At 38.5% G+C, this 24,891-nt stretch overlaps 1 protein-coding gene across 1 annotated transcript in view; it reads left to right on the top strand.

The window, feature by feature from the left end:
* Positions 1-24,891, top strand: part of dscamb (Down syndrome cell adhesion molecule b) — a 182,337-nt gene that overhangs the window by 123,214 nt on the left and 34,232 nt on the right. The window contains exons 8-11 of the mRNA XM_073817585.1: positions 2,967-3,239; positions 10,236-10,514; positions 11,936-12,055; positions 13,510-13,689. Coding sequence (XP_073673686.1) covers positions 2,967-3,239; positions 10,236-10,514; positions 11,936-12,055; positions 13,510-13,689 — 852 coding nt within the window. The remainder of the gene's footprint in view (positions 1-2,966; positions 3,240-10,235; positions 10,515-11,935; positions 12,056-13,509; positions 13,690-24,891) is intronic.

The following is a 24,891-nucleotide window of genomic DNA, read 5'->3' on the forward strand; positions in this document are numbered from 1 at the left end:
CAAAGAGCAGAGTTTAATTTCATGCAAATGAGAAATGACTCAGTGTGGAGACAGCCAATGGGAGTGAAGGCAGTAGAGCTCTTGTGACTGTAGTTGAGTAGTAATGCATAGTATAGCACAGGGGTGTCCAATCCTGCTCCTGGAGGGGCTGATGTCCAGTTTAGCTCCAAACAACTCCAACACACTTGCCTTGTAATTTCTAGTGAGTCTGAAGATTCTTCATTTGTTGGTTCAGGTGTGTTAATTGCAGCTGAATCTAAATTCTGCAGGACAATGGCCCTCCAGGAACAGGTTTATACACCCCTGGTATAGAGTGCAATAGTGGATGCTCACTTTTCAGGGAAAAAAACTGAAAAATATAAAACTATTTTATTTTTAAATTTGATTATATTTAGGGGGAAAAAACAATATATTTAAATGTATTGTAAAATAAGCTTATTCAGTATATATACATTTGCAATCAGAATTATTTAAAGGGGTCCTATTATGCTCTTTTTCAAAGTCTTTATTTTGTTTTGGGGGTGCACTAGTACATGTTCTTATGCTTGGTGGTTCGAAATATGTATTATTTTTTACATAATTTACATAATTACAATAGCTTTCTTCCCAGGCTGGCACAAATGGCTCGATTAATTCCGGGTTTGATGAAGGTCTGCCTTCCGAAAAACAAAATGTGTTGTGATTGGTTAGCAGTCTCACTGCGTTGCAATTGGCGAACAGCTTAGACCCCTTTCCAAAGCAGCAAATAGGACCCCTTTAACCCCCAATATATTGTTATAACTTACAAATGTAAGCTTTATTAAGACAAGTTTTTTTTATTTTTATAATTGCATCTGTAACTCAAAGATGTATTATTAAACTGTCTGTAATAGTTCACTGATGTCTTTGTTGAGTTGTCATAAAATGTTGCTCTTGGCAACAAAATATTTTGCAGGTCCAGGGAGTTGAATAATGTGGATTGAAAGTGTACACAAATATGTATTATGAGCATGATGAGCCCAAATTGATCCTGACATTTGTGGTACTTCATAGGAGTAAGCATTCCCTGTAAACTCTTTTGCCACAATTAGCTCACCAGGACTCTCTGATTGGTGACATTTTCTGTACAGCATCATAGCCAATTTTTCACCATTAGTTCAGCTGTCAAACGTGATTGTTTTATTATTATTATTATTATTATTATTATTATTATTATTATTATTAAAATTATAGTAATGCAAACAGTTGTCTTTATCCAAAACATATATAAGTTATCGTTAAAAATCTATTTCCCTATGGAGAAAAATAATGGAGTTTGTAAATTCTGGAACCTGACTGCTGCTCTCTATTGGCCAGCAGTATGGTGGCATTGAGTAATTTAATTGCTATCACTGCAAACTAAGGGGGTCAAGTTTTAGCTGGTTAGTATCAGCCATTTAGCCCCTGCTTATAGATGCTGTAACTATTGTATATCAAAAAGCATCTTTCCTCTTTCATTTAAAAGTAGCAGTGTACTGTACTCTGAAGTTTAAGTTCATTTTTACAGTGTCTAAAACACAAACAGCCTGTCTTGTTCACAAAGACTATTTATACTAAATCACCATTGTTAGGTTAGGGTTTACATAATGATAAAATATTTAGCTTTTGATGTGAGCAACACAACCAACTGATTCATTGTTATTTGCACTTATTTTAAATAGTATCAAATGCTAATAGCACTTAATGCAAATAGTCTCTGTCTAATTTGGAAAAGAATGGGAATTTGATGAATAAGAATGCTAATGTAGGTATGGTAGACTTCCTTGCTGTTAACGCACCATTTAGTTGTTTGTTGGAAGTAGGTTTTTGTAAAGTTCTGCTGCCTTTTCTCCCACTGGTTGTTGTTACCTTGTACTCAATTACATAAAGTTGAACTCTGTCTACCCTTAAAGGGATACTCCACCCAAAAATGTAAATTCTATAATCATTGTCTCACCCTCATGTCAGCCCAGATGCATATGACTTCCTCCAGATGAACACAGAGATGCAATATTAATAATAAGTGAAATAATTGAAGCATAATGTTAGGCTTGTGCAAGAAGTAATGCAGAACCACAAAGGACCATCATTTCTCGCAAGAGTTACAAATATGTGACCCTGGACCACAAAACCAGTCTTCAGTTGCTGGGGTATATTTGTAGCAATAGCCAAAAATACATTGCATGGGTCAAAATTATTGATTTTTCTTTTATGCCAAAAATCATTAAGAAATTAAGTAAAGTTCATGTTCCATGAAGATTTTTTGTAAAATTCCTACTGTAAACATATCAAAATGTAATTTTTGGTTTGTAATATGCATTGTTAAGAACCTAATTTGGAAAACTTTAAAGGTGATTTTCTCAGTCTTTTTGATTTTTTTGCATCCTCAGATTTCTGATTTCAAATAGATGTATCTCGGCCAAATATTGTCCTATCCTAACAAACCATACATCAATAGAAAGCTTATTTATTGAGCTTTCATATGATGTATAAATCTCAGTTTTGTCAAATTTAACCTTATGACTGGTTTTGTGGTCCAGGGTCACATATAAACTTGGTTTAAAATATTAGTATTTCTTTCGCCCACACACACCTATCATTTCACTTTAGATAACATTGATTCATTAGATTGGGTCATATGGATAACCATTATGTTAGTTTTTTTTTTAATATGGACTTACGGAGAAGCATTATTTTTCTAAACTTCTCCATTTGTGTTCATTTGAAAGTCATATATGCATTGGACGGCATGAGGGTGAGTAAATGATGAGCAAATTGGCATTTTTGGGTTGAGAATCCCTTTAAGTTAAAGCTTTAAAGTTAGGATTAGTTATTATTAATGATTTAATTAGTTACTTGCTTGTTCAGAGTATATCTAATAGTTTAAAAACTTAAATATTGACACGTACTACATAAGCTTTTCAGCTATATACTTAGCTCTGTATACTGATCGTTCTTTTTCACAACAGGTCCCGCCAGTATTCGACCAATGAAAAATGTCACTGCCATCGCTGGGAGGGACACGTACATTCACTGTCGCATCATTGGTTACCCGTACTACTCTATTAAGTGGTATAAGGATTCCAATCTGCTTCCGTTCAACCATCGCCAACGTGCCTTTGAGAACAACGGCACACTGAAGCTGTCCAATGTACAAAACTCAGATGAGGGAGAGTACACATGCTACGTATTGGTGGATCCAGAGAAACAAATTCACCGGAGCGTCCATGTGACAGTGAAAGGTACTGCTGTGCAGATGGAAGTCAGCTAATACAGGAATGCTAGATTTTATTATCAAATCATATTCAGAGATATTAGGATTACTAGTACTTTTGCTCGTACTTATGATTCGCAATTTACACACTTCTTTCACAATAGCTGTGCTACATGAAAGATACCTCATTTATGTGGCTTTTTGCAGGAAGGTCAGACCTTATAAAAGATGACCAGAATATCAAAGAAACTTGCTGGTTGTGGGCTTTTTTGACTTAAGGTGCTGTCCAGGGCTCTGAACCGGTTTAAGGAACGAAAACGAAAAACGAAAACAAATGACATTGAACAGGAACAAAAACAAAAACGAAAACAAAATCAATTTTAATCGTTCTGAACAGAAACGGAAACAGAAACTCCAAATTAACCGGTTAATAACGGTATTGTTATCGTTCTCTTTATTATATCAGTTTGGCAGACCAAAAACATGAATTCAAATTGTGTGCGCAAATGCGACGGTGACGCATAGAACTTGAAATGCCCGCCAAGCAGACGTCATAAGCAGAGCCCTTTCTGATGCGATGAGCTTAAGGTTAGCACCTGGCTGTTTCATGTGCAAAGGCATGTTTAGGTTTAAGTTATTGTAGCCTAATTAAAACTTGTAGTTTAAGTAGTCTATAGATTTTTTTCTATAGATAGATTTTTCTAAAATATTTTGCTGAAGCCCATCCAGTTTTTCCAGTAGCCTATTTGGTATATTATAATTTAAGTTGTTGATCTGTTGTGTTAAATGTAAAAAAAAAAAAATCTGTTGTTGTTTTATAATGTTACAATGCATTACATTTTCTTTTACTTTTATGCATTAAATGTAAAATCATAACTATCTGGAGTTCTATTTTGTTTGAGTGAAAATAGCCTATTATGCATATTAGGTAAGGAATAAGTCAACAGGTTTTTATCGCAGATTAAGCCGTGTGGTCAGGATGTTAAGCGGATGGTCTTGAAGGGGCTTATTTCGCTATAGTATTATCAAACAAGAAAATTGTTTTTTAAAAATTCTTAGCGCATTTGTAACGAGTTTCCAGGTGAACTCCTTTACTTTCGAGTTTTAAAGACAAGAAGTTCAAATGACACGAACACGGAATTTGGTTTAATCATTTGTAAACATAAAGCCAAACATGTTATTAAAAGGCACACACTATCTATCTATCTATCTATCTATCTATCTATCTATCTATCTATCTATCTATCTATCTATCTATCTATCTATCTATCTATCTATCTATCTATCTATCTATCTATCTATCTATCTATCGCGCCGTGTAATAAAATAATGTTTATTAACCAGTATTTTTTCTAGAAAACCGTTTTCGGAACGTATTGTTTAATGAGAAACGCAAGAACAGAAACGTTATAATATCAATTATGCTCGGAGTGAACCGAATGGATTTTTTTTCCATTTTTAAGCCCTGGTGCTGTCACAGTCATTTCGGTGAAGGCCCATTGCTAGTAGTGTAGCAATTTTTAAAACTGCTGTCACAGATGTCACTTTCAAACTAAACAGCTTTCTGTTGGTCAACTCAGGAAATTTGTGTGGCCCCATACGAAATCTCTGAGGGAAAACCCTCAAACTAAATTCCAAATCACACAGATTCCTTTTAAAATGACTCCATTTCAACCTTTAGGCCAGTAGGCAGAGAAGGGTAGTCCTGCACAACCAGAGACTGAAGTTTCCATGACCACTCTTCTATTTTGTTTTATTTATTTATTTTTTGTATGTATGTATTAGCAGCTCATACTATTTATAGCACTTAATTACAGTGCAATTTAATTACAGTATCTCACAAAAGTGAGTACACACCTCACATTTCAGCAACCATTTTAGTATATCTTCTCAAGGGACAATACTATAGGAATGAAACTTAAATAAATTTTAGAGTAGTCAATATGCAGCTTGTATAGCAGTATAGATTTACTGTCCTCTGAGAATAACTCAATATACAGCCATTATTGTCAAAATAGCTGGCAATAGCTTGTTGCTCTCCACAAAAATGGCCAAGGCTATTAGAGGTTCAGTAACACCCTGAAACCGAGTTACACTACAGTGGTCAGGGTCATACAGAGGTTTTCCTAGATGGGTTTTATTCAGAATAGGCCTTGCAAGGGTTGATCAACAAAGTTGAGCACTCGTTCTGTGCATCAGGTGCAGAACCTGGCTCCAAAAACAGATGTGTGAGTGCTGCCAGCATTGCTTTAAAGGTTGCAGAAGTAGAAGGTAAGCTTGTCAGTGCTCAGACCATACGCCACACACTTCAACAAGTCAGTTTGCATAGGCGTCATCCCAGAAGGAAGCCTCATCTGAAGCTGGCTCACAAGAAAGCCTGCAAACAGTTTGCTGAAGACAACCTGTCCAAGAGCATGAATTACTGGAACCATGTCATGTGGTCTGATGAGACTATAAGATAAACTTGTCAGATGGTGTCCAGCATGTGTGGTGATGCCCTGGTGAGGCGTACCAGTAGATTGAGGGCAAACATGGATTCCATTATGTACTGTACATTCTGAAGCAGAACATGATTCCCTTCCCTCCAGAAACTAGCCCGAACGGCAGTTTTCCAATATGATAACGATCCCAAGCACACCACCAAGATGACAACTGCTTTGCTGAGGAAGCTGAAGATGAAGGTGTTGCGGTGGGCAAGTATGTCTCCAGACCTGAACCCCACCTGTGGTGCATCCTCAAATGTAATGTGGAGAAGCACCATGTGTCTAACGTCCAGCACCTACAGGAGGAGTGGAAGAGGATCCCAGCAACAACCTGTGCAGCTCTGGTCAATTCCATGCCCAGGATGATTAAGGCAGTGCCAGATAACAATGGTGCTAGCCCAATATATTGACACTTTGGACAAGCACTTTGACTACTCTAAAATAGATGTAGTTGTAGTAAAAGTAAAAGTATGTAGTAAAAGTATGTAGTTGTTTAATTGTATACACTTAATTATTGTCCTAGCCAACTCTTAACCCTAAACATACACGTTGGTAACCCTCTTGAAATATTTAACCTAATTTATTTCAATATATTCTATATATATACTGGTTTTATAATTCAGTTTAGACTTGTGTCTTCACGAGACTTTAGTTCATTAGCCGCAGCACAACACTTCACGTCTGATGTGTGGCACGCATAATAAAGTGCAGTGAATGGTAAAACAAATGCGCTACAAATGAGTGTGATTATTAGTACGTTTATAAATGTAAAAATAATTTGAATACATATACCAGTTTACAGCATCCAGCAGCACAACTGTTTTGCATAAATATAATTAACATAAAACATATATTAACATATTAAACATATTAAAACATAAATATAATTAACTAAAATTGCTATAAATTAATCAAAATTAAGAATGAATGTTAAAAATCAAATTATTATTTTTTTCCTTGGAAACATTAATTTGTCTTTTATATGCTGCTGTTTTAAAATTTTAAAATGAAATCACTCATCACAAAAGTCACAGCTTTTATTAAATTCTGATTTACGTAATTTTGGAGTGGATGCATGTTGCAAATATATATATATATATATATATATATATATATATGTGTGTGTGTGTGTGTGTGTGTGTGTGTGTACCTGGTACCTGGTATTCATCATGTTGTGGGGACCAAATGTCCCCACAAGGATAGTAATACCAGTAGATTTTGACCTTGTGGGGACATTTCTTAGGTCCCCATGAGGAAACAGGCTTATAAATCATGCACAATTAGTTTTTTTGAGGAAGTAAAAGTATGCACAATCTCCTGTGAGGGCTAGGTTTAGGTGTAGGGTAGGTGTAGGGCGATAGAAAATACGGTTTGTACAGTATGAAAACCATTACGCCTATGGAATGTCCCCATAAAACATGTAAACCCAACGTGTGTGTGTGTGTGTGTGTGTGTGTGTGTGTGTGTGTGTGTGTGTGTGTGTGTGTGTGTGTGTGTGACCCAGGAACACAAAACCTCAAGTAGCAAGGATATGTTTGTAGCAATAACCAAAAATACATTGTATAGGTCAAAATTAATGATTTTTCTTTGATGCCAAAAATCATTAGGATATTAAGTGAATATCGTGTTCCAGTAAGATATTTTGTAGATTTCCTACCGTAAATACATCAAAACATTAATTTTTGGTTAGTAATATGCATTGCTAAGAACTTCATTTGAGCAACTTTAAAGGTGATTTGATAAATACTTAGATTTTTTGCACCCTTAGATTCCAGATTTTCAAATAGTTGTATCTTGACCAAAAATTATCCTATCCTAACAAACCATACATAAATGGAAAGTAGGGATGCACCGATACGAATCGGCCGATAATGCTTGCGCGTTTTGTCAGTAAAGCCGGTTCTGTAATCAGCAGTAAATGCCATCAGGTGCGTGATTTCACGTTGAGCCGTATACACTACACACAGCCGTTGTTTACCGACGAGCTGCGCAAATCAATGTTCATTATCAGTGTGAATGTGCGTAGCTCGTCAGTGAACAACGGCTGTGTGTAGTATATACGTCTCAACGTGAAATCACGCACCTGATAGCCTGGCAAGCCAGACCCACATAAATGTAGGGTCTGGGCACTCTCCATAGACAGGGCTCAACCGGAGGGGTGGGATAAACGGTTGTCTTTCAAACTCCTCTCCACGCAATAGGATAGCGCTACAACCAATCAGAGACGTAGTCGGTCAGGTGACGTAGTCAGAGCGACGAAGATTTTTAACAAAAATCAGTGCACTGTGCAGTCTGTCAGCTAAATAATAGACATAGATGGGCACTAAACCTTTAAAAGTAAACAAAAACATGCACAGACAAATCCAAATTACACCCTGCGGCTCGTGACGATACATTGATGTCCTAATACACGAAACGATCGGTTTTTGCAAGAAAATGAACAGTATTTATATAATTTTCTTTTTACCTTTGATACACACCCACGTCCATCTGTCATGAGCACGAGTTTAGCATATCTATGATTCGACTCGTCACATGTGGACGCGCTTTGATGTAGTATACGCAAACACCGAAAGGGGAAATATGTAAAAAAAAGTCCAGGATGAGTTTGCGCAAGCAAACGTAATCTTTTTCAGCTTTAAATGGGTTTGAACAATCAGGACAAGCGCAAGTAATTACCATTTTGAATAGCCGCTATATCCACAATCTCTCGTGCTGTGTATACAATGAATGTCGTATACACGCCACAGATCGCTTCCGGTGTTTGCGTATTCTACACCACAGTGCGTTCAGATGTAACGAGCTCCTGCTCAGGACACATGGACGTGGCTGTGTATCAAAAGTAAAAAAATATATAAATACTGTTCAGTTTTCCACGCTTAATTCACGGAACCAGGAATTCATGTCTGACGGAACTTATGGTCGCAGGTCAGTCGTCATCATGTTAAGCCCGCCCACCGACTCGTGATTGGCCCGGTACATCTTGGATTTTTCGGAAATTTAAGTGAATTGAGAGTAACTAGACTGACCTTGGAAGCAAATGTAATTTGCTGCCGCTAGGGGCGCGTCTAGATTCTAGGCTACGCACCTGATGGCATTTACCGCTGATTACAGAACCGGCTTTACTGACAAAACGCGCAAGTGATCGGCCGATACGTATCGGTGCATCCCTAATGGAAAGATTAAAAATGTGTGCATCAGATACAAGTTGGCATTTGTATCATGATGCAGCTTTTCTAACATATTTGCATCAGTAAAAATTGTTTAAAATTATTAGTAGATGCACTATACAGTTATTGTTTAGAAAGTGACCAATATTTTATGTGTAGATTGATTTCTCCTCTCTAAACTGTGTCTTAAGTGCATTCTCTCATCACTGCTGCCGCTCCATAATATAATTACACAGAGTACGTGTGATCCAGAAACCTCAAAAGTGAAAGTAAAACATGACCGCACATTCAAAAGCGATTCCAATGCCCGCATATTAATAGCACCTCCCTGATGCCCACAATTTATATACAGTATAATTATTATTATTTTTTTTTTTTATAATTTTTTAGGTGTTGTAGTACATGTCATTTCCTTTCTGAATATGGTAAAAGATGCTGATGTTTTTTACAGGATCTCATAGTTACGTAAATTCCAACATGACAAGCTTTACCTAAAAGCACAGTTAGAGCACTAGTTTTTTTTTTTTACATTTATACTGTTAAAATTAAAATAGACACTAGCTATACTGCAAATATTTGATACCATTGTTATGTAATAACCAAGCAAGCATCTGTTTTTGTGAGTTCAAAGTCATAAAGATAGGGAGAAAAAATCCTGATGTGATTGAGTTAGCTAATTTGCTCCATTCATGCTTAAAATTCTGAAGCATGCGAAGGGATTCCCTGGAGTCCATTATCCCCATTTTGTTGTGAATTAAATAAGCACTGAAGTGCTGCTTTATTTCAATGTTATTTTAACTCATTGATTCTCAAATGCGACAGGCTGACTAGCACCATGCTTGCAAAGTCCCCGGGGAACGCATTATGCCGAATTTACTGGGAGACGAAAGAACCCTTTTATAGTCTTCTTTATTTTGTCTTTCTTTGCTCTGTTTCTCCCTCATTAGTTCACATTATGCCTCCTCCTCTGTGAAATCTCTAGATTCTGAGCTGTAATGACTTGTTATGAAGGCCGACTGGTGCCTTATTATTGCAAATCACAGATAATTGTACATGTGTGATCACATATGTTCTGTCCACCAGCCCATATTGAGTGTGTTCTGAACCATTTGTCACGACCGCTTAGAACACACCAACCGTGTGTCATTTTGTATGTGGTATTTCTTCATTAAATTGCAAAGCACATGTAAATAACATTTAGTCAATGGTTATATCAAGCTTGCTCTGTGTTTGATATAGGGGAAACTGGGTTTGTAACTGTACTGTTGAAGCCATACACTAAATCAAAGTTTTGCTGTGCAATAATATGCTAAAATATTATCTAGTGGTGCATTTCTAAAAGCCTCTCTGTTACTGCTCTGTCTCTCTCAGTGCCCCCTCTGATCCAACACTCCGACTCTCAGAGCGCTTCCATCGGTCAGCGTGTCTTCATCCCCTGCGTGGTCATATCCGGCGACCTGCCCATGTCTATAACCTGGCACAAAGATGGACGACCAATCAATGCCAGCCTGGGTGTCACCATCGACAACATAGACTTCACCAGCTCATTACGCATTTCAAACCTGTCGGAAATTCATAACGGCAGTTACACCTGTATTGCCCGTAATGAGGCTGCAGCCGTCGAGCATAGTATACAGCTTATCGTTAAAGGTTTGAGATCAGCTATTCATATTATAATCACTGAAAAAAATGCTTTTCTTACTTAGATTCCAGTCAAAGTATCTAAAAAATCAAGAAGGATTTTAAGCAGGATTTTCTAGACAAATCAAAAGTCAAAATTAAGTGAGTTTTTGCTTAGAACAAGCAAAATAATCTGCCAATGGGGTAAGCAAAAAAAAAAAAAACTTATTTCAAACAGAAAACAAGATTATTTTTCTTACCCCATTGGCAGATTATTTTGCAAGCAAAAACACACTTAAAGGAGAACTCCGGTGTGATATTGACCTAAAGTGTATTGAATCATGATACCGAGTGTGAACGTACCTTGCATATCTCATCTCGGTTTGTGTCCAGCAGTCCGAAATCTGGGGTCAGTTAGCCGATGCTCACAACAGGTTGTCAATGAGAGTGAATCGGGCATCGGAGAAGCCATGTAAATAAATCACTGTTTTACGCCATTTACGAGGCACAAAGTAGCTCCACACTTCATTGGTAGACTTCCAAGGGCCCTGACATTTAAAACGAGACATTGAGAACTCAGAAAAAGCACCGGTAGTTTATTTACAAGTAGATTTATACAGACATTTTCCACCAGGAACAGACCGGTCGCCGCCATCTTGAATTTAGTCACGATAAGTCGAGTGTCGAGCACGAAGGAAACTACAACCTGATAAGTTGATAACCTGATAAATTCCTTGGTGCTCGACACTCGACTTATCGTGACTAAGTTCAAGATGGCGGCGACCGGATTTTCTCTTCCAGGTACTGTCTGTATAAATCTTCTTGTAAATAAACTACCGGTGCTTTTTCTGAGTTCTCAATGTCTCGTTTTAAATGTCAGGGCCCTTGGAAGTCTACCAATGAAGTGTGGAGCTACTTTGTGCCTCGTAAATGGCGTAAAACAGTGATTTATTTACATTGCTACTTCGATGCCCTATTGACTCTCATTGACAACCTGTTGTGAGCATCGGCTAACTGACCCCAGATTTCGGACTGCTGGACACAAACCGAGATGAGATATGCAAGGTACGTTCACACTCGGTATCATGATTCACTACACTTTAGGTCAAAATCACACCGGAGTTCTCCTTTAATTTTGACTTGTTTTTTTCTGTAAACAAGAAAATAATTATTACTTGTCTAGAAAATCCTTCTTGATCTGGGAATTTTTTTTATATTTTGGCTGTAAACAAGACAGAAAATCTAAGTCAGAAAAGCATTTTTTGTGCAGTGATGTTATACTTTTTATTTTTACCAATAATGTTTTGACTCTAGAACATTTTTCTATTATGTATTATGTGTTTCAGTTATTGTTATTTAAACTGTCTCTAAACCTAGATTTGAATATAAATTTTCAATGGTGCCTTTTATATTATTCATGTTTTTAAAATTAACATTCTTTTTGTTCTCAGTTCCACCACATTTTGAGGTACAGCCAAGAGACCAAGACGGCATATATGGGAAATCAGTGATCCTGAATTGTTCGGCAAAGGGAAACCCAATCCCAACTATAGTATGGAACCATTCAAAAGGTATGCTAGTATTTGCAAATATGTCAATATGAAATATTCTTGCAGTTAAGAATTTCTGTGAAGAAACTCACCAAAGCATTTCCAGGTTACATTTTTCTCCAAATCCAGAAAAAAGGAAAGAATTTTGCATAAAAATGAAGCCTTTGTGGATTTAGATTTTTTTGTCTTTCCCAGTTAACCTAATGTAGGACCATATTATGAAGGGACCTGACACAGACACATAACTTCAGTCAGGTTTAGGGGTTATCTGGACAGGTGGGCTGGGCACAGGTGTTAGTTTGCATTGAGGCCATGGTCAAAGAAGCTGGATTACTGGATTAGAACAGGAGCAGGTGACTTGCTCGACCTTGATTCCTCCTGAAGGGGACAGAGCGTTTGAAGTCCTCAATACACATTGTAGATGAAAGCTCCATATACACAAAAAAAAAAAAAAAAAAAACAGGCTGCACATTGGGAGGGTGAAGTTCAACAGGGCTTGGATGAAAGAAAAGAGGGTCAGATGAAGTCTATGAGGTTAGAGAGGCATTGTGGGTAAAGGAGTGCTTGAGGATGGCATGTTCTCTGAAATCAAATTAGTGCATTCAGAAAGTAAATTTCCATTAAAATTTTCTGTATGTTCTGTATGTTCCCCAACACTTCATAACAGGTACAGTATTCCAGAAATGTTCATAAGAGTGGATCAGGCCATTTCTAGATGTGCAAGGCTTCTGCACATTTCAAGCTGATACTGCAAACTGATATTTCTTGTTATATTATTTTAATGCATTGACATAATTATGAACATACTATTTTGTAGTCAAAATAGTTTTATCATGTACTGAACTGTGTTACTCTTCTAGTTATTTACCTATAGTAGCACCGTCAGAAGTCTTGCACATTCACAGAAAATATCTTATTTCCACATTGCAAAATAAGGTGAATATCCTGAAAACCTTTTTTGACAGTCTTCACTGTCAATATGATTTTATTTTGTTGCCCAGACAGGCTGTGGCTTTGTCAGATTAAGTTGCTCATGTGGTATTATGGTTTATTTCATATTATTGAATCCCACAGTAGCATCTAATCCTAATCCAGAGATGACACAACAGATACAAAACAATTCATCAGAGATCTTTAAATCCAATAAAGAAATTATCATATGTAAACACAACAGCAGAAATTATATTGATCCTGAAACAAGGGTGTAATGATATTGGATTATCAAATGTTCAGGATTACAATAAAACTTATACATATAGCAGCCATGTTGCCTCTTAAAGCAATAGTTTTTGTGTTGTTATGCTAAAACGAAATGCCTATAGTGTAGTGTTTAAAAAATATATATTCCTTAAATGTTAAAAGTAACTTAAACATATATTCATTATACTATTTTACATATTAAAACATATGAATACACAACCATTCTAAATATATAGTATATTTAGATCTTACATTGTTTCTATTTTCTGTCTCAGGTGCTGGCGTACCTCAGTTCCAGCCCATCGCTTTGAATTCTGGCTCACGTATCCAGCTCCTGGAGAAGGGCTCTCTGCTCATAAAACACGTCCTGGAGGAAGATGCTGGATTTTATCTGTGCAAGGTCAGCAATGACGTGGGAGCCGATATCAGCAAGAGCATGTACCTCACCGTTAAAAGTAAGACCCTGTCAAGTGGAGCATGTTGATTGTATGAATGTGTGTGTTTGTGCATATGCGTGAAATAATGTTTGGTGATTGTGATGTGATCAGATTGCTATTAATAGACATGTATATTGTATCTTAATGTTTTATGTTCTCTTTGTTTGGTCTGTGCCACTGTATCGAAGGAGTGTGTGTGTGTGTGTGTGTGTGTGTGTGTGTGTGTGTGTGTGTGTGTGTGTGTGTGTGTGTGTGTGTGTGTGTGTGTGTGTGTGTGTGTGTGTGTGTGTGTGTGTGTGTGTGTGTGTGTGACTGAGTGTGTGTCTGGGCCTGAGGGTCTTCTGCCCTGTTGACTGCTGTGTGTACGGTATTGTGCTCCTTGGTGAATTGTTTATTTGTTGAGCAGGCAAAGACTTACATCCCCTCCATTAAACCCACTACACAGCATTTATGCCCACTCTGGCATGAGGAGAAGACCAAACCAACAGAGCAGTTCCACCAGTATCTGATTACATCACTTTCCATTTGTCTAAACATCACCAGCCATTTAGATCAGCAAAAATTAACTACAGAAAAACTTGAATTTACGTGATGACATTAGAAAGAATGTTGGTCACACTTTATATTAGGTGGCCTTAAATATTATGTACTTACATCAAAAAAATAAGTGCAGTGTACTTAATGTGGTCATATTGCATTGCAAAACACTTTTGGTGTTCAGGTTAGGGACAGGTTTGGTGGTATGGGTAGGTTTAAGGGTGGGTTAGGGTGTAAGGGATGGGTCAACAGTGGCAATTACAGAAATTAATTACAAATGTAATTACATATAGGTTTTTAAAAATATATAAGTACAATGTGAAAACATGTATGTACACAATAAGTACATTGTACCAAATGATTAATTTAAATGTAAGTAAATAGTAGTTAAGGCCACCTAATGTAAAGTAGGACCAGAATGTTTATGCTGTATTTTTCCTTACCATGAAAACGACTCCCTAAAATGACCACATTGCGTTTTGCATCATGTGAGCAACCCAGGACAAAGCCTTGGGGAACACCAGAGTCATTTTTTTTTTTTTTTTTTTTTTGTGGTCTGTCCCTTTTAAAAAAAATATAGATAGAATGGCCAAAAATTTGTTTATATTGCCCAGAATTTCAAGGGCAGTATACCTAGTATTTTTAAAGGAGCAGTTCACTTTCAGAACAACAATTTACAGATAATTTACTCACCCCCTTGTCATCCAAGATGTTTATTTCTTTTTTTTCTTCAGTCGTCAAGAAATTATGTTTTTTGAGATAAGCATTTCTGAAAAATTCTCCAAATAATGGACTTAAATGGTGCCCCGATTTTTGAATCTTCAAAATGCCGTTTAAATGCAGTTTCAAATGGCTGTAAACGATCCCAGCCGATGAAGAAGGGTCTTGTCTACCGAAACGTTCGGTCATTTTCTTAGAAAAATATATTTTTATATACCTTTTAAGCACTGAAACTCGTCTAGCACTAGGGCTTGTAGTGCGCGTTCCCGACTTTACGTACTCATGTCGAAAGGTCACGCGTGACGTATGCGAAACTACAGACCCAGTGTTTACAAAGCGAACTTGAGAAGAGAGAAGTGCAACGCAATCAAATACTCTTTAGCAACAAGGTACAACATAAAGTACAACGATGTCGGACGACTTTGAAGCTGGAGGAGCACATGAGATTGAGTTTTTCACCGTTTCCTACCTTTTTGAGCCGGAATACACAGACGATGAACTCTGTCAGAGAGAGAAAACTGCGACAGCCTCGGCGGCGACACAAGCCTTGGGCAGACCGCGTTCAAACGAGACGAGATGGTGGTGCAAGTGTGGAAAATGCCAGCCATTTCCAGCGGAGCAGGAATCTCAATGCTGTCACGACTGGACCACATCTGTTCCACTATTACAAACAATCGGCGAGTCAGGTGATGGGACTGCTTCAAGCATTCGCTGCGTTGCAGAGCACGGTGGATACAGTACGTAAAGTCGGGAACGCGCACTACAAGCCCTAGTGCTGGACGAGTTTCAGTGCTTAAAAGGTATGTAAAAATATATTTTTCTAAGAAATTGACCGAACGTTTCGGTAGACAAGACCCTTCTTCGTCGGCTGGGATTGTTTACAGCCATTTGAAGCTGCATTTAAACGGCATTTTGAAGATTCAAAAATCGGGGCACCATTTAAGGCCATTATATGGAGAAATTTCCAGATATGTTTATCTAAAAAAAAATATAATTTCTTGACGACTGAAGAAAAAAAGACATAAATATCTTGGATGACAGGGGGGTGAGTAAATTATCTGTAAATTGTTGTTCTGAAAGTGAACTACTCCTTTAAGCACATTTTTAGGGATGTTACACATATTCGATGACACGAGTGAGCAAATGTCTTTAAAAACCCCGTGAAGACGCTGCATATTCAAATCTCAAATTGACAGATTAAAAGCTGAGCCCAAATCTCTATTCGTCACTTTAGAACCAGTAACGGAAGAAAAGTTGCTTTATTGAAAATGTATTATTGAAAACTTCTTGTATTACTGTTTATTAAGAGATTAAAATCTCAATGTACTGTATTATGTTATTACCTGCATCTAATACAGCATTCATTTTTCAGCTTAATCTCATATTCACAATAAAACATTAGTTACCTGGACATAAGCACTTTTTTAGGGATGTTACACATATTAAATGGCACGAGTGAGTAAATACATAAGAAACATCAACGTAATGTCTTTAAAAACCCTGTGCAAACTACTTCCTTCTGCCACAGATTCAAATCTCAAGCTGACAGTTTAACAGATGAGTCCAAGCCTCCATTCGAAAATGTCACTCTAGAACCAGTAACAAAGGAACATTGAGTTGCTTCATTGAAAGCTTATTGTATTATTGTATTAAAAGCTCAATATATTATGTGATTTCCTGCTTCTGATACAGCATTTATTCTTCAGCTTAATCTCACATTTACAATAAAACATTATTATGAATGTCTTCTGAGGAAAGCAATATCTTTGTCATACTATCCTTTCATCTGTAAAGGATGATTTCCAATGACAGCGCTGCTCAGTGCATTTGTTGGCTACGACTTACAAGGTGTTGCTGAAAGTAAAAATAACTTCCTTGCTTACAACCCTGTTTCAGTCTCTTTCAATATAAAAGTTTTTACTGCTTACTCACTCATAAAAATAGTCTATTGTTGCGACCTAATGGTGGAAATACTAAATACTATTATTAAATACTACTATTATTCGTATAAAATATTTGAATAATAATATGCAATAAATAACATCAGCCATCTTAAAAGTTGCAATAAATAGCATGATGTTACAATAAAATATGTAACGTGATGAGATTTTGCCCTCAGCTAAAACTATTTGCTCTGGAACAAATAATAGGTTAATGACACCATAGATTACTCATTAGATTTACACAAAACAAGTTATATCTCATGTTTAACCACTATAGAAACCAGCAGCAAATTCCAGAGAATCTGGCCAAGGTAAGGCTGTTCTTGGCCTCTGATGCCCTGGAGCTCACATCTCTGAAAGTCTAAACAAGTACATTCTCACCTAAAAAAACTATTAAAACAACAATTATTCACACACAAAGACAGTATTTATAAAATTATAGTAGATTCGGGTGTCCGCAATGACACTCCTTGTAAGAAATATCGCAAGCAGAGTGATACAAAGTAAAATGGTTGGAGTTCCGATATCACTAGAATATCAAACTCCTCTCAGCCAATCGGATGTGTGTGTGTGTGTGTGTGTGTGTTTGTTTTTGTGACATATCAGGACACAAATTTGTGTAATAACATGGGTATGACATAGGTATTACAAGGAGAGGGTGACTTATGAGGACATTGCCCATGTCCCCACTTTTCAAAAGGCTTATAAATCATACAGAATACGTTTTTTTGAGAATGTAAAGATATGCACAGTCTCCTGTGAGGGCTAGGTTTAGGTGTAGGGAAGGTGTAGGGTGATAGCAAATATCGTTTGTACAGTATAAAAACCATTACGTCTATGGAATGTCCCCACAATTCACAAAAACAAACATGTGTGTGTGTGTGTGTGTGTGTGTGTTTGTGTTTATATGTATGTATATTCAGTCATCATAATTTTGTTTTAACTGGATCAGTTGATTCATTAAAAATAGCCTACTCGAAAGAACATCATTCAGATAGTCTTGCTTTTCTATTGAACTCTCATAAATGCACCTAAAAGAGCTAGAGGGGATGTCAAGATTTTTATGAACTATGATTCACAATTTAGTAATTTTTCTGCACACAATTACTATGAAAAATACATTTAATATACCTTGCGTTCTTTTTTCTTCTGCTGTTCACTTATTTATAGTGCACAGTTCTAGTTTGTTATTTTGTGTTGAATGTTGTTGGCTCTTATGACACATTGCTTGAAATATAAATAATAGCATTTTTTTCTGTGTGGGGATTATTGTGTATTTAAAAAAAATAAATAATTTAAATCAGATTTAGTGATGTTCAATTAACAGTCATTAAGCTTGAATCTTGCTTGTATTTTGATTCTTGTTTTCATTTCTATCATCATCTTTCTCCTTGTGTGGGTCTGGTGGCACTCCCTCGCCTTCAGTATCAGAGAGAGCACATGCTCAGACTGTGGCCAATTGTGCAAGAAAAAGGGGGAATTGCTTCAGCATGGCAGCCTGCTGCACTCCACCAACCACACACACACACTCACGCTGCCCCTCCCAATCCAGAGAATGTACCACACTCCATTGGCCTGCACAGAGAAGGCAATGAGTGTGTGTGTTTGTGAGAGAAATGGGGGTAGATGGCCCACTCAGGCGTGGCAACGTGACGAGGTGGCCTAGTTTCCCAGGGTGCCCCTGTACTGGTGATAAAATGAGGGCTGAAATGGATTATATACACCCAGAGTTGCTGCTGCAGCCTCTGTATTCATACAGCATGATACGCCATATACACTAATCATATTCAACATGGCCATCAAAGTGGAAAACACAAATGGAGTTATCATAGTTAATTCACACCCAGCCGTAAATGCTGGGCCAAATTGCCAAGAATATTTTAAGGCTCACTTGCTGTCTGCGCACTGAAAGAATGCAAATGATCTCCGATTACAGTTTTATAATTTTTACAGTTCTACACACTGTATAAAAATATAAATATTTTGCTTTTTTGGCTTCAAGGTCATTGACTGCTCAGCCACTATAACGAGTCTCTGAATCTCCATCAGATGATCATCTTTCATGCTTTTTAACCCGTGTGCATCTCTAAACTCCACTTATATGCTTCATTGAACTGACAATGAAGACCATTAAAGGCTACATATGTGCCACGGTCTGACTCATCTTTTGTTTGTGTGTACTGTAAGTAGAGAGAGAAATATTATTTGCATGCTTGCCTTGATTACTTTTCTTGTTGTGAAGCTTTCCTTACAAGACAGTAGGCATATTTTTGATACAGGTTTTAGTAGAACACATGCATAAAAAATAGCTGCATTTCTGAGGATCATGGATTTTTGAACAATAGTAAATTATTATGTTTGTCGGGGAAGTAGGGAAGAAGCTTAACATTTAAGTCTAAATATTAGGGATGTGACGAGAAAAATTTGTTTGAATATATATGTTTAAAAGACTTAAGCAATGAAAATTTTGTCAGAACCAATAGTATAATTATATACGTTATTTCTAATCATTTTTTCTTCAGAATCGTGATCTCCAATTTATATATATTTTTTTAAATTTATCCAGAATCATGCAGCTTTAGTTTACATGTTTATTACTGCATATAATTCATTAAAATAGAAGTTTAATCTCATAAAGTACAAGTTGATATCAAAATGCACTTACATTTTTTTTTTTTGCATTTTGTGTTTTTCAGTTTAATTAAATACTATTTTTCCCTAAATATTTCATCATAGAGGATTTCTTTTAAAAAGTTTAAAAATCTTGTCTCGTTCTTGTGAACCCAGTCTTGTGTCTCGTCTTGCCTCATGGGATAAGTGTCAATACTTACATGTATTGATGTAATCGTAATGCACTGTCAACCTCGTCATTTTATCACAATGTGTACCATTTTAAAGAATCTTGCAGATATTTAATCTAATGTCACTATTTTTGAAACTGAAAAGTCTTATTTCATAGAATGGATGTAAAACACATCTGTGTTGTTTGTGAAAAGACAACATTTACTCACACATCTTGTGAATATCAAACTCTCTACTGTGCTCCCTGTGGCTTTGCCTGGTTTGTTTAATAATAGTTAGGTGCTGTTCTATGGCTGCTGAAATGAATAAAGGGAGATTCTGTTTGATGTGCGGTTATAGCTGCCATCAGCGCTCCCCCCTCTCTCTTTATTACAGGAGCCTGTAATATTGCTGGATATTAAAAATATACATCAACTAAGCTGTTATGGGAATACCATTTAGAGCCCCTCTTGCCTGAAGCCCCTCTCATGCTGACTGCAAGACTTTAAATGAGATTGTACACACTCTTTTGGATGTGTACTAAGGAGAATTTTTAAGAACTGAGGACTCACCATATTGTGACTTTATTTTTCTTTTTTTCCCTCCGCATTGCATTCAATATCAATGTCTTCTGCAATATCATATGAGATGCACTGGTGAAAAAACTGCAACAGTCAGATTCCTTTAATAAAAGTCCTTTTAATTTTCTTCATAGATAATTTTTTTTAGCAATAATGTATAAACATCAAGGTTGTTAGGCGTTGCTGTAAGCTTCTGTAGTAACCACACTTCATTATCATTTCAATTTCATTAAAAATATTTTATTTAAAAAGCTGGTTTAATAGCAGAATTAACACTACACTACCCATAATCCAGAAGAAAAGTCCACCTATCAGAAAAGGCACTGTTACTATGGAAACTGAAATCACTCCCTTAAATGAGAAGATCACTTCCAGAACTAAAATGTACAGATAATTCACCCCCTTGTCATCCAAGATGTTCATGTCTTTCTTTCTTCAGTCATAAATAAATTGTTTTTTGAGGCAAACATTTCAGGATTTTTCTTTATATTGTGGATGTTATTGGTGCCTGTGAGTTCCAACTTCCAAAATGCAGTTTAAAAGCAGCTTCAAAGGGCTTTAAACAATCCCAGCTGAGAAAGAAGGGTCTTATCTGGCGAACCGATCGGTTATTTTCTAAAAAAATTTACAATTTATATACTTTTTAACCTCAAATGCTCGTCTTGTCTAGCTCTGTGTGAATGTCGAAAACCTCCCATCTAATTTTCTTCAACTTCAAAATCGTCCTACATCGCAGCAAAATACTAACCCAGTGTTTACAAAGTGAACACGCAAGGAGGTTCAAACACCCTTTACAAAAAAAGGTAAAACAACAATGTAGAACGATATTGAAGTTAAAGGAGAAAATGAGATGGGAGTTTTTCAACATACCCTAACGTCTCGGTTACGTATGTAACGGAGACATCACGTCGGAGACCGACGAATTGGGATATCGCTTTAGAGATACCAATCCTCTTCGTGTGTAAACTAAACGAGCCAATGCACATTGGCATGCATGATTGCATCCAGCTGTCGCTGATCACAGCGTGAGCATAAATACACAGCAGGTGCAATGCATAGACAGGATTTCGCTGAGGAGCCGAGCTTGGGTCCGGCCGCACAGCGGTGGTACAGCAGCTGAGGCGACGGGATGTGACGTCTCCGTTCCCTCCTTCAGGGAACGAGGGTTACATACGTAACCGAGACGTTCCCTCTCAGTCGGTCTCTTCGACGTCACAGCGGAGACCGACGAATTGGGATCCCTAGCAAAGCGCCGCAGCTGCTGCCCCCCTTCAGTGTCCTGAGCAAGCCCCCTGGCCTCCAATTTTTTTGCTTAGGCCAAGGGCGGATCAGAAAAGACCAGTCACTGTATAACATAGCACTACCCACTTCAGTGAAGCTGGAGCACTGGGAATGTGCGGAGCTCCCACCCATCATGCAGGAGGTTCGGAGTAATACACATATGGCTCATATTAGGACATATGGAAGATTGGAGGTGATTGAACCCTCGTGAAGATGGTAGAAGGTTACCGGGGAAACACGGCCTCTGTGGGTACCGTGGAAGACATGGGATGCACTTAAGTCTCTCATTTATCCTGAGCCTTCTATCGGTTCTAAAGATTCATCGAGAGAGGGCCTGGCGCCTAGACGTTCCGCCACGTCTGGAGCCGAGGAAGGAGGAACTCGACAGGGTCTACTATATGGACACTCTGGAGAAAATAGCAAGCCGACCTGAGCCAGTGCCTCTCAGTGTTTCTACCCGTTTGAGGTGAGAACAGAGGAGGAGACTGGCTCTACACGAAGGCTATAAAACCTAGCAAACGTGTTGGGGGTCGCCCAGCCCGCAGCTCTACAAATGTCAGATAGCAAGGCGCCACGAGCCAGCGCCCAGGAGGATGCAACACTTCTAGTTGAGTGAGCTCACAACCAGGGCGATGGCATCCACTATCCAGTGTGCCATCCTCTGCTTGGAGACGGCCTTCCCCTTCTGCCGTCCTCCGTGACAAATAAAGAGCTGGTCTGAGGTCTGCCTCCTCCGGGGGCAGCGCTTGCAGGCAGGGAGGAAGTGGTGCGTTCACCATCTCCCGAAGAGCAGCTTCCTCCATCTCTGGGTCGCCCGTCTCAGGGACGCTTGTTCTTGCGTTTCCCACTGGTCTTCATGGGAGCCTGGACGGGCGGGGCGGGCGCCCTGCGACCGGCTTCATGGTGCCGTTGTGAAGGCTGCTGCGCTGGCTGCTGTGGAGCGGGGGTGGAAGCAGGGGGCTGCCCTCGGCGACGAGCAGGCTGAGGTGCCGCCGACGGCCGGGTGGAGGCAGCAGCAGGAGCACGCCGGGGCAGGATGTGACTAATGTCCTCAGTCTGCTTCTGTGCGGCAGAGAACTGCTGGGCAAAGTTCTCTACCACGTCGCCGAATAGGCTGGTCTGGGACACGGGGGAATTTAGGAACCTGATCTTATCGGCTTCCCTCATGTCGGCCAGACACAGCCAGAGATGGCGTTCCTGGACCACCATTGTGGACATCGCACGACCCAGAGACCGCGCCGTAACCTTCGTCGCTCGTAGCGCGAGGTCCGTAGCGATACGGAGTTCACGTAGAACTTCCGGGTCGTGACCACCCTCGTACCTAGTGCCTGGGCCTGATGGACCTGTAAAAACGCCATAGCGTGTAAGGCTGAGCCAGCAGCCCCACAAGCCGTGTAGGCACTGCCGATCAGAGCCGACGAGTGCCCACAGGCACACTCTTCTGGGAGCTCCAGATGGAACGGAGTGTCGGTGGAAGGAGGAACCCCCGACGGATTATCCGCCGGGGAATTCCTCACCGTCACCGTCAGACCAGTCAGCCCTCTGCCAGAGGTAACGCTGGGGGGAACGGTAGATCTGGGCAGAGGAACTGGCACCCCGCCCCTTTGCAGGAAGCAGAGTCTGGTCCGCAGCTCCGTGATGACGGCATGACTCATCCACAAACGCTGCCTGAGCATGCTCAATGCCCAGACACGTCAGACAGCGATAGTGACCATCACCTGGCACCAGGTAACGACCGCACCCAGAAACGCACGGGTGAAACGGCATTGTTGTTTCAAACGCCTCGTCTTTAAAAAGACGTTCACCCGTGATGTCGAAGAGACCGACTGAGAGGGAACTGTCTTGAACCGGAATACACAGTTTCAGTTTCAGAGTTCATGCAGAGCTAGATAAGACAAGCATTTGAGGTTTTTTTTTTGCATGAGCAGTGTGAGGGATCTGTCTGTTTCTCTCTCTCCTTCTCTCTCTCTTTCCTGGCAGGCATGGCTATGATTAAATGATAAGCACACTTCGATTATTCATATAGATCCTTCTGCTTGTTTCGCTCAGCAATACTAGCACTGGTGAAGCAGGAATGTGATTAAAACTCCCCAAATCAGCATGCACTACGTTTGGGCCCTATGATCGTACAGTATACACTTTGTGATGGTAAGTATTCATGCAGAGCTAGATAAGACAAGCATTTGAGGTTAAAAAGTATAAAAATGTTTTTCTTTTTTTTTTTTTGGCAATTAACCGATCGTTTTCCTAGATAAGACCCTTCTTCCTAGGCTGGGATCGTTTAGATACTTTTGAAGCTGCATTTAAATTGCATTTTGGAAGTTCAAACTCATGGGTACCATGGAGAACATTTCTGAATTTTTCCTCAAAAAACAATTTCTTTACAACTGAAGAATGAAAGACATGAACATCTTGGATGACAAGGGGGTGAGTAAATTATCTGTAAATTTTTGTTCTGGAAGTGAACTCCTTTAAAGCACTGCAAATTACAGCACATGATTATTTTTAATTTAGCAACTATAGGCCAATTTAAACCCCAAATAATGATGATAAAAATGTAGTTGTTAAAAACATTTTGAATTTGAAAGAATAGCAGAGTTCACATCACAACTATGACGATAATGGCAAAAAGGAACTGCCACAACCCCTTGGACTGTTTGTGTTGGTTTCTCCCTCTTGTGCCCATATTTGGTTGTTCCTGTTTCCTTACCTTGTTTAGTCATTATTAGTTGCCTTGTATCACCTGTGTCTATCTAGTTCATTGAATCACCTGTCTATATAAGTTGGTTTTAGTTCAGTGTTTGTTGTCCGATCACAAGGTTATGTTTGTGTGTGTCTTTCAGCCATCCATGTGTGGAAATGCTTATTGTGTCATTGCATTCCGCCTTTTGTCTGTCTCCTTCTACACACAACCATTACAGGAACAACTTAGTTGGAATCAAATTCAAAACGTTTTTTTTTTAGTTTTTTTTTTTCAGCTGATGAAGATAAAAACATTAACAACAAATCAGAATCCATCCTGCTTTAAAGAGCTTGAGTGATTAAAAGCATTTGTTTATCATTCTTGGTGTGAACAGACCTTATTAGTCAATAGTTAATAGTGAGTCACAACCTTTTTTCCCATTTCAGTTCTTTTTATTTTCTTTCTTTTTTTATTTTAAATCAAAGTTGCATTTTAAATCTGGTTTGTTTGTATGTACGTAAACGAATGGGAAAATACATAATTAAATAAAACTGCTGAAAAAGTTGACTTTCTGTAGTCAAAACTAATTAAAAATAATTGTCTTTCTATATTTTTAGGATCTTGTGCAGGTTCAGTGTAGGTCTCAAACTCGCAACAGATCTTCAGAGAGCACACTCCGCTAAAGAGCAATAAC

The sequence above is a fragment of the Garra rufa genome, chromosome 14 (genome assembly GCF_049309525.1).
Source record: "Garra rufa chromosome 14, GarRuf1.0, whole genome shotgun sequence".
NCBI classification, from domain to species: domain Eukaryota; kingdom Metazoa; phylum Chordata; class Actinopteri; order Cypriniformes; family Cyprinidae; genus Garra; species Garra rufa.